Source organism: Entelurus aequoreus, linkage group LG10 (genome assembly GCF_033978785.1).
Source record: "Entelurus aequoreus isolate RoL-2023_Sb linkage group LG10, RoL_Eaeq_v1.1, whole genome shotgun sequence".
NCBI classification, from domain to species: domain Eukaryota; kingdom Metazoa; phylum Chordata; class Actinopteri; order Syngnathiformes; family Syngnathidae; genus Entelurus; species Entelurus aequoreus.
Genome location: NC_084740.1, coordinates 44,608,431 through 44,628,251, shown reverse-complemented (window position 1 = coordinate 44,628,251; position 19,821 = coordinate 44,608,431). Strand labels below are relative to the sequence as shown.

Sequence of the window (19,821 nt, the reverse complement as noted above, 5' to 3'; positions counted from 1 at the left end):
ACCTAAATATTGATTCAAGTGGTGTGTGCGTGGCATGTACCACCTAAATATTAAATCAAGTGACGTGTGTGTGGCATGTACCACCTAGATATTGAATCAAGTGGTGTGTGCATGGCATGTACCACCTAATATAGCTCGGTTGGTAGAGTGGCCGTGCCAGCAACTTGAGGGTTGCAGGTTCGATTCCCGCTTCCGCCATCCTAGTCACTGCCGTTGTGTCCTTGGGCAAGACACTTTACCCACCTGCTCCCAGTGCCACCCACACTGGTTTAAAATGTAACTTAGATATTGGGTTTCACAATGTAAAGCGCTTTGAGTCATTTGAGAAAAAGCGCTATATAAATGTAATTCACTTCACTTCACCTAAATATTGAATCAAGTGACGTGTGCATGGCATTTACCACCTAAATATTGATTCAAGTGGTGTGTGCGTGGCATGTACCACCTAAATATTAAATCAAGTGACGTGTGTGTGGCATGTACCACCTAGATATTGAATCAAGTGGTGTGTGCATGGCATGTACCACCTAAATATTGAATCAAGTGGCGTGTGCATGGCATGTACCACCTAAATATTGAATCAAGTGGTGTGTGCGTGGCATGTACCACCTAAATATTGAATCAAGTGGCGTGTGCGTGGCATGTACCACATAAATATTGAATCAAGTGGCGTGTGTGTGGCATGTACCACCTAAATATTGAATCAAGTGGCGTGTGCGTGGCATGTACCACCTAAATATTGAATCAAGTGACGTGTGCATGGCATGTACCACCTAAATATTGAATCAAGTGGCGTGTGCGTGGCATGCACCACCTAAATATTGAATCAAGTGACGTGTGCATGGCATGTACCACATAAATATTGAATCAAGTGGCGTGTGCGTGGCATGTACCACCTAAATATTGAATCAAGTGGCGTGTGCGTGGCATGCACCACCTAAATATTGAATCAAGTGGTGTGTGCGTGGCATGTACCACCTAAATATTGAATCAAGTGGTGTGTGCGTGGCATGTGCCACCTAAATATTAAATCAAGTGACGTGTGCATGGCATGTACCACCTAAATATTGAATCAAGTGGTGTGTGCGTGGCATGTGCCACCTAAATATTAAATCAAGTGACGTGTGCGTGGCATGTACCACCTAAATATTGAATCAAGTGGCGTGTGCGTGGCATGTACCACCTAAATATTGAATCAAGTGGTGTGTGCGTGGCATGTGCCACCTAAATATTAAATCAAGTGACGGGTGCATGGCATGTACCACCTAAATATTGAATCAAGTGACGTGTGCATGGCATGTGTAGTAGAATTTCTGACCTTTTGACCTATATTTCTTGTCTTTTAAGAATGTCCGCTCATTTTCAATTCTCTTGTATTTTGTGCCATTGAATGGACCAGTGGTGGGACAAAAGTGAATATTAAGTCGTGCCAACCTGTCTACAGAATGTGTTGACTGTCTAAAGGATTCGAGTTGTTATGGAACAGATAGGAAAAACAACAAGACATTGACGCATTTAGATAACAAACAATGACGCACAAGAGACAGATAGGAAAAACAACAAGACATTGACGCATTTAGATAACAAACAATGACGCACAAAAGACATATAAAAAATGGCAGAAGACCGGAACTCGACAGTGATTTTGGCTTGTGTGTGTCTTGTTTGCTCCGGAGTGACATGTGGTCTGTCTGCACGGCCAACTCAATTCAACCTGCACTTCTGATAATGGGTAAATAAATTTGTTGTACTAAACTACTTTTGTTGCCTGTTTAAGCTTCGGACAATCCACTACACATGTACCACCTAAATATTGAATCAAGTGGTGTGTGCGTGGCATGTACCACCTAAATATTAAATCAAGTGGTGTGTGCGTGGCATGTACCACCTAAATATTAAATCAAGTGACGTGTGCGTGGCATGTACCACCTAAATATTGAATCAAGTGACGTGTGCATGGCATGTACCACCTAAATATTGAATCAAGTGATGTGTGCATGGCATGTACCACCTAAATATTGAATCAAGTGGTGTGTGTGTGGCATGTGCCACCTAAATATTAAATCAAGTGGCGTGTGCATGGCATGTACCACCTAAATATTGAATCAAGTGATGTGTGCGTGGCATGTACCACCTAAATATTGAATCAAGTGGTGTGTGCGTGGCATGTACCACCTAAATATTAAATCAAGTGACGTGTGCGTGGCATGTACCACCTAAATATTGAATCAAGTGGTGTGTGCGTGGCATGTACCACCTAAATATTAAATCAAGTGACGTGTGCGTGGCATGTACCACCTAAATATTGAATCAAGTGACGTGTGCATGGCATGTACCACCTAAATATTGAATCAAGTGATGTGTGCATGGCATGTACCACCTAAATATTGAATCAAGTGGTGTGTGTGTGGCATGTGCCACCTAAATATTAAATCAAGTGGCGTGTGCATGGCATGTACCACCTAAATATTGAATCAAGTGATGTGTGCGTGGCATGTACCACCTAAATATTGAATCAAGTGGCGTGTGCATGGCATGTACCACCTAAATATGGAATCAAGTGACGTGTGCGTGGCATGTGCCACCTAAATATTAAATCAAGTGACGTGTGCATGGCATGTACCACATAAATATTGAATCAAGTGGTGTGTGCGTGGCATGCACCACCTAAATATTGAATCAAGTGACGTGTGCATGGCATGTACCATCTAAATATTGAATCAAGTGGTGTGTGCGTGGCATGTGCCACCTAAATATTGAATCAAGTGATGTGTGCGTGGTATGTGCCACCTAAATATTAAATCAAGTGACGGGTGCATGGCATGTACCATCTAAAAATTGAATCATTGAGTTCACTTTCTGCAAGTTGAAATAATTATCCTATGCTCTTTTTGATGGGCGGGAAATGAAATGATTGGTAGGAAATGACATCTGCTTGTCTGGTGGGGAACTTCCATCAGGAGCACTTTTTTTGACTCCTGTATTACGTAGTGTGGCTTTAACGGACCTGGCAGGGCCTCAGCTGATGCTGGCTTCCAGAGTGGAACCTTGCAATGAGCGCCTGAGAGCAGCTTCTTGTGGAGCAGCATCAACTCTGGCATGTACCTTGCCTGAGCGCTGCGTGCAGATTGCAGCGAGGGTCCGGAAGGTTCCTTGGCAGAGAAGTCAGAAGATTGAGGAGCAGATGAGACTTTCATCCATCACGTCCTCCTCTCATTATTGAAGGACACTGCACTTCTTCACAATCCTCACCTTGGACAGGAACAACATTTCAAACAGGAAGTCTCCACTTGTTGACTGGAAAATGTATTTCTATGCAAATGAAGTCAACAAAAGCTCTCCACTAATGTTCATTATGCATAATTAAAGACAACAAATCACCGTCGTCATGACGACGGTCTTAACACAAACACAACATGAGTCCTGAGAGCACATTTCAGCACAGATGGAAGAAGTTAAAAAAAATGGAGTAGAAATGAAGCTCAGAGTCACGTAGAAAGCTGAACACACCAGGAAAGGTCAAAGGTCAATCCTTATTTGTTATTCAAACTACTATTTTGTTTAGGGACAAAAATAGTAATAATATATGTATATGTATATGTATATATATATGAGTACATCAAGATAAATACAATATTTTTGTCAAATAAATTACTGGCCAGTGAGCGTGTTGAAGACACACACACACACACACACACAAACAGGCCTGGCCCTAACCAATCTGGCGCCCTAGGCAAGATTTTAGGTGCCCCCCCCCCCCCCACATCAGCAGTGAAGTGTATATACTCACAAGAAACCGAATAGCTTTGTCTTTGACCTTTTTTTTTTTACTTAAAGAAAGCAAATTAACATGTTATATGAGAATGTTATGTTATGATTATCTTTAACCGAATCACAGCAGTGCTCAAATTAAAAAACAGCATTCCCTCTCATGTGATATTGCTTAATTAACATTAATGATGTGCACTTTAACAACTAGGCTTACAACTATACCTAATATATAAAGGGGTGGAAAAGTGACTATTACCTGCAGGGCAAACATTAGCTAACCAGAAGGCAGTAACAATGTAAACAAAAAACACCTGCTTAAAAGATCTAATACAAATGTCCCTGAGGAATGTAAGGTGGGAGTACTGTAATTACCTAACGTTACATTATTATTTTCCATAACAATTTAGCCCCCTCCACAATATTAACCCGATGTTAAAACAGAACTAGCTATTTATTGATTAGCAATTGCCGAATCATGTAGCATTAGCTTAATGCTAAAAAAGCCAGGTTACTATCACATTCTGTAACAGACAAATAATTTCATGTAGGCTAACATTACCTACCTGCTACCTCTGTCTTTTTCTCGTTTCTCCTCTTCTTTTCTCTTTTTTCTTCCCTGGGCACCTGACAGTTTTGGCCGTTTTGACATCTTGTGTTTAAGGGAGGGAAGGGAGGGGGCGCACCGTGCGGGGGGAAGGAGGGGCGTAATGTTGTAACAAATAATATTTCTATTAAATAGGCTTTACTTTGCATTTTAATTAACGTGGGATTATTTTTTGTATTTAGAAATAATAGTACCAACTTTTTTTTTTTTTTCTCCAACATTTGTGGCACTGTCATGGCGCCCCCTGATGGACGGCGCCCTTAGCATTTGCCTATACGGCCTATGCCACGGGCCGGCCCTGCACACACACACACACACACACGCACGCACACACACACACACACACACACACACACACACACACACACACACACACACACACACACACACACACACACACACACACACACACACACACACACACACACACACACACACACACACACACACACACACACACACACACACACACACACACACACATTAACCTAAGGGTGCTTAATTGCTGACAGCAGCTTGTGGCTCTCAGAAGCAAAATGGCCTTCGTGTAGCAGAACACATAATTCATGATCATAAATCACACGTGTCCACACACAGCAGCATGAATAATTAATGTGTGTGTGTGTGTGTGTGTGTGTGTGTGTGTGTGTCAAAGTAACAATGTTTTAGAGCAGGTCCAACTCCCCCGTCGTTACCCTTGGAGTGAAGCAAAAAAAGGTGAATTGAAAGATGAAGAGGATGAAGAGGATGAAGAAAAAAACAAAGAAAAAGAAGAAGATGATGAAGATGAGGATGAAGATGAGGTTGTATTATCGATCAATCAATCGAAGTTGAGCCCTTAATCAGGAGTGTCTCAAAGGGCTGCACAAGCCACAACAACATCCTGGGCTCAGATCCCACATCAGGGCAAGGAAAAACTCAACCCAATGGAAACAAGCAGAAACTTTGGAAGATTCAGCGACATCTGTTGTTGATGTGTGTGTTGTTGATGTGTGTGTTGTTGATGTGTGTGTTGTTGACTTGTAACATTGAGTGTGTGTCTTCAGGTTGTTGACTTGTAACATTGAGTGTGTGTCTTCAGGTTGTTGACTTGTAACATTGAGTGTGTGTCTTCAGGTTGTTGACTTGTAACATTGAGTGTGTGTCTTCAGGTTGTTGACTTGTAACATTGAGTGTGTGTCTTCAGGTTGTTGACTTGTAACATTGAGTGTGTGTCTTCAGGTTGTTGACTTGTAACATTGAGTGTGTGTCTTCAGGTTGATCTTCATACTTCCTCCTTAGTTTTATGACTTCTATTAGAAGAAACGATTAAATAGTGACTTTTACTTATATTATTTATTACATTTTAGCCAGATGTCGACTTTATTCACTTCTTCATTCATTGTTTACTGTAAATGTTTCATGTCTTTAGGAGAAAAGAACACGTTTGTGTTATCAGAAAATAGGATTTGATCCAAAATGTCAGACATAAATTAGTCAAGTCATTTAAACAAGTCATGAAAATTAGTCAAGTCATTTATTTAAGTCATAAAAAGAAGAGGACCTGAAATGTAACCCTGTGCTACTTCACACTTGATCCTTTTATGATGACATTTCCTGCTGCTCATTTGCACATATTGGATGTGCATCCATCCATCCATCCATCCATCCATCCATCCATCCATCCATCCATCCATCCATCCATCCATCCATCCATCCATCCACCATCCATCCATCCATCATCCATCCATCCATCATCCATCCATCCATCCATCATACATCCATCCATCCATCCATCCATACATCATACATCCATCCATCATCCATCCATCCATCCACCCATCATCCATCCATCCATCATCCATCCATCATCCATTTATCATCCATCCATCCAGCCATCCATCATCCATCCATCCATCATCCATCCATACACCATCCATACATCATCCATCCATCCATCATCCATCCATCCATCCGTCCATCCGTCCATCCGTCCATCCGTCCATCCATCATCCATCAATCAATCAATCAATCAATCAATCCATCAATCCATCCATCCATCAATCAATCATCCATCCATCCATCCATCCATCATCCATCCATCCACCCATCATCCATCCATCATCCATCCATCCATCCATCATCCATCCATCATCCATCCATCATCTATCCATCCATCCATCCACCATCCATCCATCCATCCATCCATCATCCATCATACATCCATCCATCCATCCACCCATCATCCATCCATCTATCAATCCATCATACATCCATCCATCATACATCCATCCATCCATCCATCCATCATCCATCCATCATCCATCCATCATCCATCCATCCATCCATCATCCATCCATCATCCATTCATCCATCCATCCATCATCCATCCATCCATCCATCCATCATCCATTGTCTGCTTTACTGCAAAATCCCTTTCTGTTTCTTTCATAAGTTCACCCAACTGAGTTTATATTAGTTACTTTCATTCATGTAGTAGTTATATTAGTTACTTTCATTCATGTTGTAATTATATTAGTTACTTTCATTCATGTTGTAATTATATTAGTTACTTTCATTCATGTTGTACTTATATTAGTTACTTTCATTCATGTTGTACTTATATTAGTTACTTTCATTCATGTTGTAATTATATTAGTTACTTTCATTCATGTTGTAATTATATTAGTTACTTTAACTACTTATATTAGTTACTTAAATTCATGTTGTACTTATATTAGTTACTTTCATTCATGTTGTAATTATATTAGCTACTTTCATTCATATTGTACTTATATTGGTTACTTTTCTACTTTAGTTATAGACATATTATAATATATCTGTATATATAATATACTTTACACATATTATGTATATATTCGTATATATGTTTTATCTTATATTGCTATATTTAGTCTATTTATAACTGCATTGTCCTTTCCATCCTTACACTTTCCATCCTTGTAACTGAGCTACTGTGTTGAACTATTTCCCTTGTGGATCATTAAAGTTAGTCTAAGTCTAAGTGTAAGTCTTTCAGGGTCACACACTGTTACACAGACAGAAAAGCAAGCCCAAATAGGCAACTATGCTTCCCAAACAAACCCAGAAAAACAATAGAAACAACAAATAAACAACAACTGTATATATTTGTGTAATAAATAAAAGCACCAGATTTAAAAATAGACGTGACATTTATTTGCCAGCAGGGGCGCTACAGAGCTTCACTCTCACTACTTTCTCACGTCCAACAAACCACAAAGTCAAAGTTCTGGTCTGGGAGTAGAAAACAGGAAGTAGTTGCGTAGAAAAAGGTGGGCGAGTACCAAAAGAAGGACTACTGAGAGTTCTGACCTCAAGGTGGTCTTGGGGGGGGGGTAATCCTGGTTGTGCTGACTTGGCAGATCTCCAGGGATTGTCCACACCTGGCAGTCTGGGAGTGAGTCCATGAGAGACGGTACCAAAGGTTGAAGAAGTCCGTGGTCGCCCTCGCACGGAGCACCACAGCAGCCAGGAAGAGGACAAACCAAACGGCGCTTTTCTATTCCACACCGTCCGGTTCTTCCAGAAGTCCTCGGGAATCACAGAGCAGAAGAGCAGCCAGTTCTTCTCCCCCAGGAAGGAGGACAGGAGGTCTCACCAGGAAGAAGGAGGACAGGAGGTGTCACCAGGAAGGAGGACAGGAGGTGTCACCAGGAAGCTGAAGGCACCAGAAGGAGGATCAGCATGGTCCACGTCAGCTTCTCTCTGCACACGTGCAAAGAAACATGGCCGCTCTTCACCCGCACACCTGGGACCACCACACATGTTAGTAGGTTAGTCCTGATATCACTCTGTCACTGCCCGTATCGTACTGGAGACTGGAGTACTGCCCATACCCATCTAGTCCCATACGATATCAGTAGGATTGTCCTGATACCACCTTGTATGGTGTTTGTTGTAAGAAGACGACATATTGGTATGACAATAAGCAGACAAAGTATTTCCTCACCAGAAGACGTGACAAGTCGTACTTGTGAGCACAACACTCCTTCCCCACCCGCACTGAGGACTCGCACCTGGATGACGTAGGTGCCGCCCTCAGGAAGGGAGAGTGTGCTGGACGGGCTGATGGTGCGGCTCACCTGGCGGTGACCTTTGCCCTCCTGCTTCAGTAACACCTGCAAATACCAACAAGACTGTTGGACTTAGTCCTCTGAAGCAATACATCTGTGGTATGTCACTCTGTGTTACATCATTCTGTGTTACGTCACTCTGTGTTACATCACTCCGTGTTACATCATTCTGTGTTACATCATTCTGTGTTACGTCACTCTGTGTTACGTCACTCCGTGTTACGTCATTCTCTGTTACATCACTCTGTTACGTCACTCTGTGTTACATCACTCCGTGTTACATCATTCTGTGTTACATCATTCTGTGTTACGTCACTCTGTGTTACATCACTCCGTGTTACATCATTCTGTGTTACATAATTCTGTGTTACGTCACTCTGTGTTACGTCATTCTGTGGTACATCACTCTGTGGTATGTCACTCTGTGTTATGTCACTCTGTGTTACGTCACTCTGTGCTACGTCATTCTGTGTTACGTCACTCTGTGTTACATCACTCCGTGTTACATCATTCTGTGTTACATCATTCTGTGTTACGTCATTCTGTGGTACATCACTCTGTGGTATGTCACTCTGTGTTATGTCACTCTGTGTTACGTCACTCTGTGTTACGTCATTCTGTGTTACGTCACTCTGTGTTACATCACTCCGTGTTACATCATTCTGTGTTACATCATTCTGTGTTACGTCACTCTGTGTTACGTCATTTTGTGGTACATCACTCTGTGGTATGTCACTCTGTGTTACGTCACTCTGTGTTACGTCATTCTGTGTTACGTCATTCTGTGTTACGTCACTCTGTGGTACGTCACTCTGTGGTACGTCACTCTGTGTTACGTCACTCTGTGTTACGTCACTCTGTGTTACGTCACTCTGTGCTACGTCACTCTGTGTTACGTCATTCTGTGTTACGTCATTCTGTGTTACGTCACTCTGTGTTACGTCATTCTGTGTTACGTCACTCTGTGTTACGTCACTCTGTGGTATGTCACTCTGTGGTATGTCACTCTGTGTTACATCACTCTGTGTTACGTCACTCTGTGTTACGTCACTCTGTGTTACGTCACTTTGTGTTACGTCATTCTGTGTTACGTCACTCTGTGTTACGTCACTCTGTGTTACATCACTCTGTGTTACGTCACTCTGTGTTACGTCATTCTGTGTTACGTCACTCTGTGTTACGTCACTCTGTGTTACATCACTCTGTGTTACGTCATTCTGTGTTACATCACTCTGTGGTATGTCACTCTGTGTTACGTCACTCTGTGTTACGTCACTCTGTGTTACATCACTCTGTGGTATGTCACTCTGTGTTACGTCACTCTGTGTTACGTCACTCTGTGTTACGTCATTCTGTGTTACGTCACTCTGTGTTACATCACTCAGTGTTACATCATTCTGTGTTACATCATTCTGTGTTACGTCACTCTGTGTTACGTCATTCTGTGGTACATCACTCTGTGGTATGTCACTCTGTGTTATGTCACTCTGTGTTACGTCACTCTGTGTTACGTCATTCTGTGTTACGTCACTCTGTGTTACATCACTCCGTGTTACATCATTCTGTGTTACATCATTCTGTGTTACGTCACTCTGTGTTACGTCATTCTGTGGTACATCACTCTGTGGTATGTCACTCTGTGTTATGTCACTCTGTGTTACGTCACTCTGTGTTACGTCACAACATTCTGTGTGACGACATTACGTGTTACGATGTTCAATGTTACGACAGTCTGTGTTACAACATTATGTGTCACAACATTCTGTGTGACGACATTACATGTTACGATGTTCAATGTTACGACAGTCTGTGTTACAACATTACGTGCCACGACATTCTGTGTGACGACATTACGTGTTATGATGTTCAATGTTACGACAGTCTGTGTTACAACATTACGTGTCACAACATTCTATATTACGACATACTGTGTTATGACATTACGTGTTACAATGTTCCATGTTACGACATTCTGTGTTACGACATTACGTGTTACAATGTTCCATGTTACGACAGTCTGTGTTATGACATTACGTGTTACAATGTTCCATGTTACGACATTCTGTGTTATGACATTACGTGTTACAATGTTCCATGTTACGACATTCTGTGTTATGACATTACGTGTTACAATGTTCCATGTTACGACATTCTGTGTTACGACATTCTGTGTTATGACATTACGTGTTACAATGTTCCATGTTACGACATTCTGTGTTACTACATTACGTGTTAAGATGTTCAATGTTACGACAGTCTGTGTTACAACATTACGTGTCACAACATTCTATATTACGACATACTGTGTTATGACATTACGTGTTACAATGTTCCATGTTACGACATTCTGTGTTACGACATTACGTGTTACAATGTTCCATGTTACGACAGTCTGTGTTATGACATTACGTGTTACAATGTTCCATGTTACGACATTCTGTGTTATGACATTACGTGTTACAATGTTTCATGTTACGACATTCTGTGTTATGACATTACGTGTTACAATGTTCCATGTTACGACATTCTGTGTTATGACATTACGTGTTACAATGTTCCATGTTACGACATTCTGTGTTACGACATTACGTGTTATGATGTTCAATGTTACGACAGTCTGTGTTACAACATTCCGTGTCACAACATTCTATATTACGACATTCTGTGTTACGACATTACGTGTTATGATGTTCAATGTTACGACAGTCTGTGTTACAACATTCCGTGTCACAACATTCTATATTACGACATTCTGTGTTATGAAATTACGTGTTACAATGTTCCATGTTACGACATTCTGTGTTATGACATTACGTGTTACAATGTTCCATGTTACGACATTCTGTGTTATGACATTACGTGTTACAATGTTCCATGTTACGACATTCTGTGTTATGACATTACGTGTTACAATGTTCCATGTTACGACATTCTGTGTTATGACATTACGTGTTACAATGTCCCATGTTACAACATTCTGTGTTACGACATTACGTGTTATGATGTTCAATGTTACGACAGTCTGTGTTACAACATTCCGTGTCACAACATTCTATATTACGACATTCTGTGTTATGACATTACGTGTTACAATGTTCCATGTTACGACATTCTGTGTTATGACATTACGTGTTACAATGTTCCATGTTACGACATTCTGTGTTACGACAATACGTGTTATGATGTTCAATGTTACGACAGTCTGTGTTACAACATTCCGTGTCACAACATTCTATATTACGACGTTCTGTGTTATGACATTACGTGTTACAATGTTCCATGTTACGACATTCTGTGTTATGACATTACGTGTTACAATGTTCCATGTTACGACATTCTGTGTTATGACATTACGTGTTACAATGTTCCATGTTACAACATTCTGTGTTACGACATTACGTGTTATGATGTTCAATGTTACGACAGTCTGTGTTACAACATTCCGTGTCACAACATTCTATATTACGACATTCTGTGTTATGACATTACGTGTTACAATGTTCCATGTTACGACATTCTGTGTTATGACATTACGTGTTACAATGTTCCATGTTACGACATTCTGTGATACGACATTACGTGTTATGATGTTCAATGTTACGACAGTCTGTGTTACAACATTCCGTGTCACAACATTCTATATTACGACATTCTGTGTTATGACATTACGTGTTACAATGTTCCATGTTACGACATTCTGTGTTATGACATTACGTGTTACAATGTTCCATGTTACGACATTCTGTGTTATGACATTACGTGTTATAATGTTCCATGTTACGACATTCTGTGTTATGACATTACGTGTTACAATGTTCCATGTTACGACATTCTGTGTTATGACATTACGTGTTACAATGTTCCATGTTACGACATTCTGTGTTATGACATTACGTGTTACAATGTTCCATGTTACGACATTCTGTGTTATGACATTACGTGTTACAATGTTCCATGTTACGACATTCTGTGTTATGACATTACGTGTTACAATGTTCCATGTTACAACATTCTGTGTTACGACATTACGTGTTATGATGTTCAATGTTACGACAGTCTGTGTTACAACATTCCGTGTCACAACATTCTATATTACGACATTCTGTGTTATGACATTACGTGTTACAATGTTCCATGTTACGACATTCTGTGTTATGACATTACGTGTTACAATGTTCCATGTTACGACATTCTGTGTTACGACATTACGTGTTATGATGTTCAATGTTACGACAGTCTGTGTAACAACATTCCGTGTCACAACATTCTATATTACGACGTTCTGTGTTATGACATTACGTGTTACAATGTTCCATGTTACGACATTCTGTGTTATGACATTACGTGTTACAATGTTCCATGTTACGACATTCTGTGTTATGACATTACGTGTTACAATGTTCCATGTTACGACATTCTGTGTTATGACATTACGTGTTACAATGTTCCATGTTACGACATTCTGTGTTATGACATTACGTGTTACAATGTTCCATGTTACGACATTCTGTGTTATGACATTACGTGTTACAATGTTCCATGTTACGACAGTCTGTGTTACAACATTACGTGTCACAACATTCTGTGTTACAACATTCAATGTCCTGATATGTCATAATGGCATTCTCTTTAATGAAATGACATCACAACAGTACATTTGAACTTGTTACATATTCTGTGTTACGACTCTCTTTGTCACGACATTCTGTGTTACATCATTCTGTTACTACATCCTGTGTGTCAACATTTTGTGTCATGAGATTTCGTGTTACGACATTGAATGTCACGACGTCCTGTCACGACATTCCATTTAACGTGTTACGGTATTGTGTGTGACGACATTCTGTGTTACCAAGTGTGATTACAAGAAGTCGTTACCATGTACCCGATGACTTCAGACTCGTTGTCCTTGGCCTTGACCGGGTCCCAACTTAAAGACACGTTGTTGCCCTCTTGGATCCACAGCAGGTTGCTTGGAGGTTGCAAAGGAGCTGAAGAAGCACAGGAGAACCATCAGGAGAACCATCAGGACAACCATCAGGGGAACCATCAGGAGAACCATCAGGAGAACCATCAGGACATCCATCAGGACAACCATCAGGAGAACCATCAGGAGAACCATCAGGACAACCATCAGGAGAACCATCAGGACAACCATCAGGACAATCATCAGGAGAACCATCAGGACAACCATCAGGAGAACCATCAGGAGAACCATCAGGAGAACCATCAGGACAACCATCAGGACAACCATCAGGAGAACCATCAGGAGAACCATCAGGACAACCATCAGGACAATCATCAGGAGAACCATCAGGACAACCATCAGGAGAACCATCAGGAGAACCATCAGGAGAACCATCAGGACAACCATCAGGACAACCATCAGGAGAACCATCAGGAGAACCATCAGGAGAACCATCAGGACAACCATCAGGAGAACCATCAGGAGAACCATCAGGACAACCATCAGGACAATCATCAGGAGAACCACAGAAGAAACATCAGGAGAACCATCAGGACAACCATCAGGACAATCATCAGGAGAACCACAGAAGAAACATCAGGAGAACCATCAGAAGAACCATCCAATAAACCATCAGGAGAACCATCAGAGTGTCCTCACGCTGAGGCCACCATCTTGGCAGACCACTTACGGGCTTTCGTGGTGTGGGCAGAGATGGTGTCGCTGGCAGGACCTTGGCCGATGTTGTTGAAGCCTCGGACTCTGATGAAGTAACCTGTGTTTCCTTCTAGACCTCCTAGCACCATGGAGGTCTCGTTCTTCAAGGTTCTCTGCTTCCATCCTGACTCTTCCTTCTCCGTATCTTTCCAGGAGCTCACCTGGTGACACCAACACACACACCTGGTGACACCAACACACACATCTGGTGACACCACCAACACACACACGCCTGGTGACACCACCAACACACACACCTGGTGCCACCAACACACACACACCTGGTGACACCAGCAACACACACACACCCGGTGACACCAACACACACACCTGGTGACACCAACACACACGCCTGGTTACTCCACCAACACACACACCTGGTGACACCAACACACACACCTGGTGACACCAACACACACACCTGGTGACACCAACACATACACCTGGTGACGCCAACACACACACCTGCATTATGTGTACTTTTAATTCAGCACTGGCTGTACTTTTCATGTAGCAGTGTATGAGTGCGTGCATGAGTGCAGTGCATGAGTGCGTGCATGAGTGCGTGCATGAGTGCGTGCATGAGAGTCTGATTTGACTCTGACCTCAAAGCCTCGGGGTCTTCCAGGACCAGGATGTGGTGGCGTCCACGTGACCTTTATTTGTGAAGAGGAAATGGCGGAGGCCTTGACGTCTGATGGCGCCTCCCTGGGTTCTGTGCACACACAGTGTGAGGCAGTGTGAGGCAGTGTGTGTGTGTGGGTGTGAGTGTGTGTGTGTGTGTACGTGTGTATGAGTGTGTGTGTGTGTGTGTGTGTCACCTCACCGCCCTCTGCAGAGTGGATGATGACCACCTGGCTGAAAGGACCGTCCCCCTTGTTGTTGTACACGCCCACTTTCACCTGGAAGGCGGTGAGAGGCGGGAAGGTCTCATCTCGGTACTTGTAGGAGGCGGAGTCTGCACACGTCACCATCTTCTCCTTCCACCCTCTGCTGCCGTTAGCACGGAACGCCACGATGTACCCGAAACCTTCACCGTTCTGGAACTCTTCTGACACGGGCTGGAAGGTACACAACATATAATAAATACATACATAGACATATAAACATATATATATATATATATATATATATATATATATATATATATATATATATATATATATATATATATATATATATATATATATATATATATATATATATATATATATATATATATATATATATATATACATACATACATACATATATGTATATATATATGTATATATATCTTTCAATATTCTTTAATACTTTAAATAATTGATCAATAGATAGAAAACATATATATGTATATAAACATAAACGGTGGTACATATTTGCCCTAAAATATGTATTAAATATATGGTAAAATATGTTGTAATTATATGGTAAATATATGATAAAATATATATTAAAGACATGGTAATTATATGGTCAATATATGATAAAATATGTATTAAATATGTAGTAAAATATGTTGTAATTATATGGTAATACATGATAAAATATGTATTAAATATATTGTAATTATGTGGTCAATATATGATAAAATATGTATTAAATATGTAGTAAAATATGTTGTAAATATATGGTAAATATATGCTAAAATATGTATTAAATATATAGTAAAATAAGTTGTAATTATATGGTAAATTTTTGATAAAATATATGTAAACTATATAGTAAAATAAGTTGAAATTATATGGTAAACATATGATGAAATATATATAAAAAAAAGTAGTAAAATATGTTGTAATTATATGGTAAATATTGGATAAATATGTATTAAATATGTATTGTTTTATGGTAAATATATAATAAAATATGTAATAAAATATGTATTATTTTATGGTAAACATAATAAAATATTTAATAAAATATGTATTAAATATGTAGTAATTTTATGGTGAATATATAATAAAATATGGAATAAATATGTAGTAATTTTATGGTAAATATATAATAAATTATGGTAAATATAGGATAAAATATGTATTAAATATGTAGTAATTTTATTATACATATATAATAAAGTATGTATTAAATATGTAGTAATTTTATTATAAATATATAATAAAATATGTATTAAATATGTTGTAATTTTATGGTAAATATATGATAAATATGTAGTAATTTCATGGTAAATATATGATAAAATATGTATTAAATATGTAGTAATTATATGGTAAATATGTGACAAAAATATGTATTAAATATGTAGTAGTTTTATGGTAAATATATAATAAAATATGTATTAAATATGTAGTAATTTTATGGTAAATATATAATAAAATATGGAATATGTAGTAATTGTATGGTAAATATATAATAAATTATGTATTAAATATGTAGTAATATTATGCTAAATATAGGATAAAATATGTATTAAATATGTAGTAATTTTATTATAAATATATAATAAAATATGTATTAAATATGTTGTAATTTTATGATAAAATATGCATTAAATATGTAGTAATTTTATGGTAAATATATGATAAAATATGTATTAAATATGTAGTAATTTTATGGTAAATATATGATTATTTATGTATCAAATATGTAGTAAAATATCTGGTACATCTATTATAGAATATGTAGTCAAATGTAGTGGGTGTGTGGTCAAATATGTTTTCAACAATGTGGTTTGTAGAAAATGCTGCAAGCAACAATCAATAAATGGCAAGTTGAACTTTGACTTCCTTCCAGCAAAATGTTGCTGTGACAAATCCAGCAGAATATTTCTGTCCTGTTTTACAGCAAAACATTGATTTGTTTGCACATGAACTGAAACGCCTGTAGGACTCAATCAATATGAAATATTATCTGTGTTTCCTTACTGGATGTCACATAGTGGACTTAGAAGACATTTAAGTGTTGTTTTACAACAGAAGTACAGTAGGTGTGATGACTGTACTATAAAAAGACAACATGGAGATGACCATAGTGGCCCATCCGATTGCCAGACGGAAAAGGGTGATTCATCACTCCAGAGAATGTCAGGAAGTGGTGGTGACCAACCCCAAGATGCAGAGATGGCAGGCTTGATACAGGAAGACATGATTTTTTATGTCCAAAAAAATGCAGGAAAAACACAAACCAGGAACCAGGAGACAAGAAACAGGATACCAGTAAAACAAGTGAAGTGGAAACAGCGAACAGGAACCAGCAAACAGGAAAGGAGAAAACTGGAGAGAGCAACCAGCAAACAGTCCACAGCATACAGGTAACAGTCCACAGCATACAGGCAACAGTCCACAGCATACAGGTAACAGTCCACAGCATACAGGCAACAGTCCACAGCATACAGGCAACAGACCACAGCATAAAGGTAACAGTCCACAGCATACAGGTAACAGTCCACAGCATACAGGTAACAGTCCACAGCATACAGGCAACAGTCCACAGCATGCAGGCAACAGTCCACAGCATACAGGTAACAGTCCACGGCATACAGGTAACAGTCCACGGCATACAGGTAACAGTCGACGGCATACAGGCAACAGTCCACGGCATACAGGTAACAGTCCACGGCATACAGGTAACAGTCCACGGCATACATGTAACAGTCCACGGCATACAGGCAACAGTCCACGGCATACAGGCAACAGTCCACGGCATACAGGCAACAGTCCACGGCATACAGGTAACAGTCCACGGCATACAGGTAACAGTCCACGGCATACAGGTAACAGTCCACTGCATACAGGTAACAGTCCACAGCATACATGTAACAGTCCACAGCATACAGGCAACAGTCCACAGCATACAGCTAACAGTCCACAGCATACAGGTAACAGTCCACGGCATACAGGTAACAGTCCACGGCATACAGGTAACAGTCCACGGCATACAGGTAACAGTCCACGGCATACAGGCAACAGTCCACAGCATACAGGCAACAGTCCACAGCATACAGGCAACAGTCCACGGCATACAGGTAACAGTCCACGGCATACAGGTAACAGTCCACGGCATACATGTAACAGTCCACGACATACAGGCAACAGTCCACAGCATACAGGCAACAGTCCACAGCATACAGGTAACAGTCCACAGCATACAGGTAACAGTCCACGGCATACAGGCAACAGTCCACGGCATACAGGTAACAGTCCACAGCATACAGGTAACAGTCCACAGCATACAGGTAACAGTCCACGGCATACAGGTAACAGTCCACGGCATACAGGTAACAGTCCACGGCATACATGTAACAGTCCACTGCATACAGGCAACAGTCCACAGCATACAGGCAACAGTCCACAGCATACAGGCAACAGTCCACAGCATACAGGTAACAGTCCACAGCATACAGGTAACAGTCCACAGCCTACAGGTAACAGTCCACAGCATACAGGTAACAGTCCACAGCATACAGGCAACAGTCCACAGCATGCAGGCAACAGTCCACAGCATACAGGTAACAGTCCACGGCATACAGGTAACAGTCCACAGCATACAGGTAACAGTCCACAGCATACAGGTAACAGTCCACAGCCTACAGGTAACAGTCCACAGCATACAGGTAACAGTCCACAGCATACAGGTAACAGTCCACAGCATACAGGTAACAGTCCACGGCATACAGGTAACAGTCCACGGCATACAGGTAACAGTCCACGGCATACATGTAACAGTCCACTGCATACAGGCAACAGTCCACAGCATACAGGCAACAGTCCACAGCATACAGGTAACAGTCCACAGCATACAGGTAACAGTCCACAGCATACAGGCAACAGTCCACAGCATACAGGCAACAGTCCACAGCATACAGGTAACAGTACACAGCATACAAGTAACAGTCCACAGCATACAGGTAACAGTCCACAGCCTACAGGTAACAGTCCACAGCCTACAGGTAACAGTCCACAGCCTACAGGTAACAGTCCACAGCATACAGGCAACAGTCCACAGCATACAGGTAACAGTCCACAGCCTACAGGTAACAGTCCACAGCATACAGGTAACAGTCCACAGCATACAGGTAACAGTCCACAGCCTACAGGTGACAGTCCACAGCATACAGGTAACAGTCCACACCATACAGGTAACAGCTTACGATGCTCCAGCACTGACTGGAGGGCAAGGCAGGTGTAAATAGCAGCCGACTGATTGACACCAGGTGTGGCCAGGTGCCAATCAGCCGCAGCTGAGGGCAAACAGCGCTCAGGGAGACAAGCAAGAAACTGAACAAAAACAAGAGTGCTGACAGGAAATAAAACACACAAAGGAAAAAACAAAACATAACCAAACTGTCAGTGACAAGCCTGACAGACGAGGTGTCGCCACTGCTCTAGAGTCCAGTGGCGATGTCCTTTACACCACTGCATCCCACGCTTTGCATTGGACTTGGTGATGTATGGCTTAGGTGCAGCTGCTTGGCCATGGAAAGCCATTCCATGAAGCTCCCTGCATACTGTACGTGGGCTAATTGGAATGTGACATGAAGTTTGGAGCTCTGTAGCAAGTTTACCTGGCCTACCACTTGCTGGCTGAGTTGCTGTTGTTCCCAAAACTCTTCACTTTTCTTATAATAAAGTTGACTTTGGAACATTTAGGAGCGAGGAAATTTCACGACTGCTGCACAGGTGGCATCCTATGACAGTTCCACGCTGGAAATCACTGAGAGCGGCCCATTC

At 40.8% G+C, this 19,821-nt stretch overlaps 1 protein-coding gene across 5 annotated transcripts in view; it reads right to left on the bottom strand.

Annotated features, from left to right (window-relative positions):
* Nucleotides 1-7,530: 7,530 nt before the first annotated feature.
* Nucleotides 7,531-19,821, bottom strand: part of cntn5 (contactin 5) — a 207,765-nt gene continuing 195,474 nt past the window's right edge. For 4 of the 5 annotated variants that reach the window (XM_062060950.1, XM_062060952.1, XM_062060954.1 and 1 more), the window contains 6 exons: nt 14,979-15,213; nt 14,758-14,867; nt 14,127-14,313; nt 13,348-13,460; nt 8,346-8,514; nt 7,531-8,144 (listed from right to left, as the gene is read on the bottom strand). In XM_062060950.1, the coding sequence (XP_061916934.1) occupies nt 8,044-8,144; nt 8,346-8,514; nt 13,348-13,460; nt 14,127-14,313; nt 14,758-14,867; nt 14,979-15,213 (915 nt within the window). In that variant the 3' untranslated portion in view covers nt 7,531-8,043. Of the gene's footprint in view, nt 8,145-8,345; nt 8,515-13,347; nt 13,461-14,126; nt 14,314-14,757; nt 14,868-14,978; nt 15,214-19,821 lie in introns of those variants that run through there. The other variant, XM_062060955.1, reaches the window with a different exon arrangement.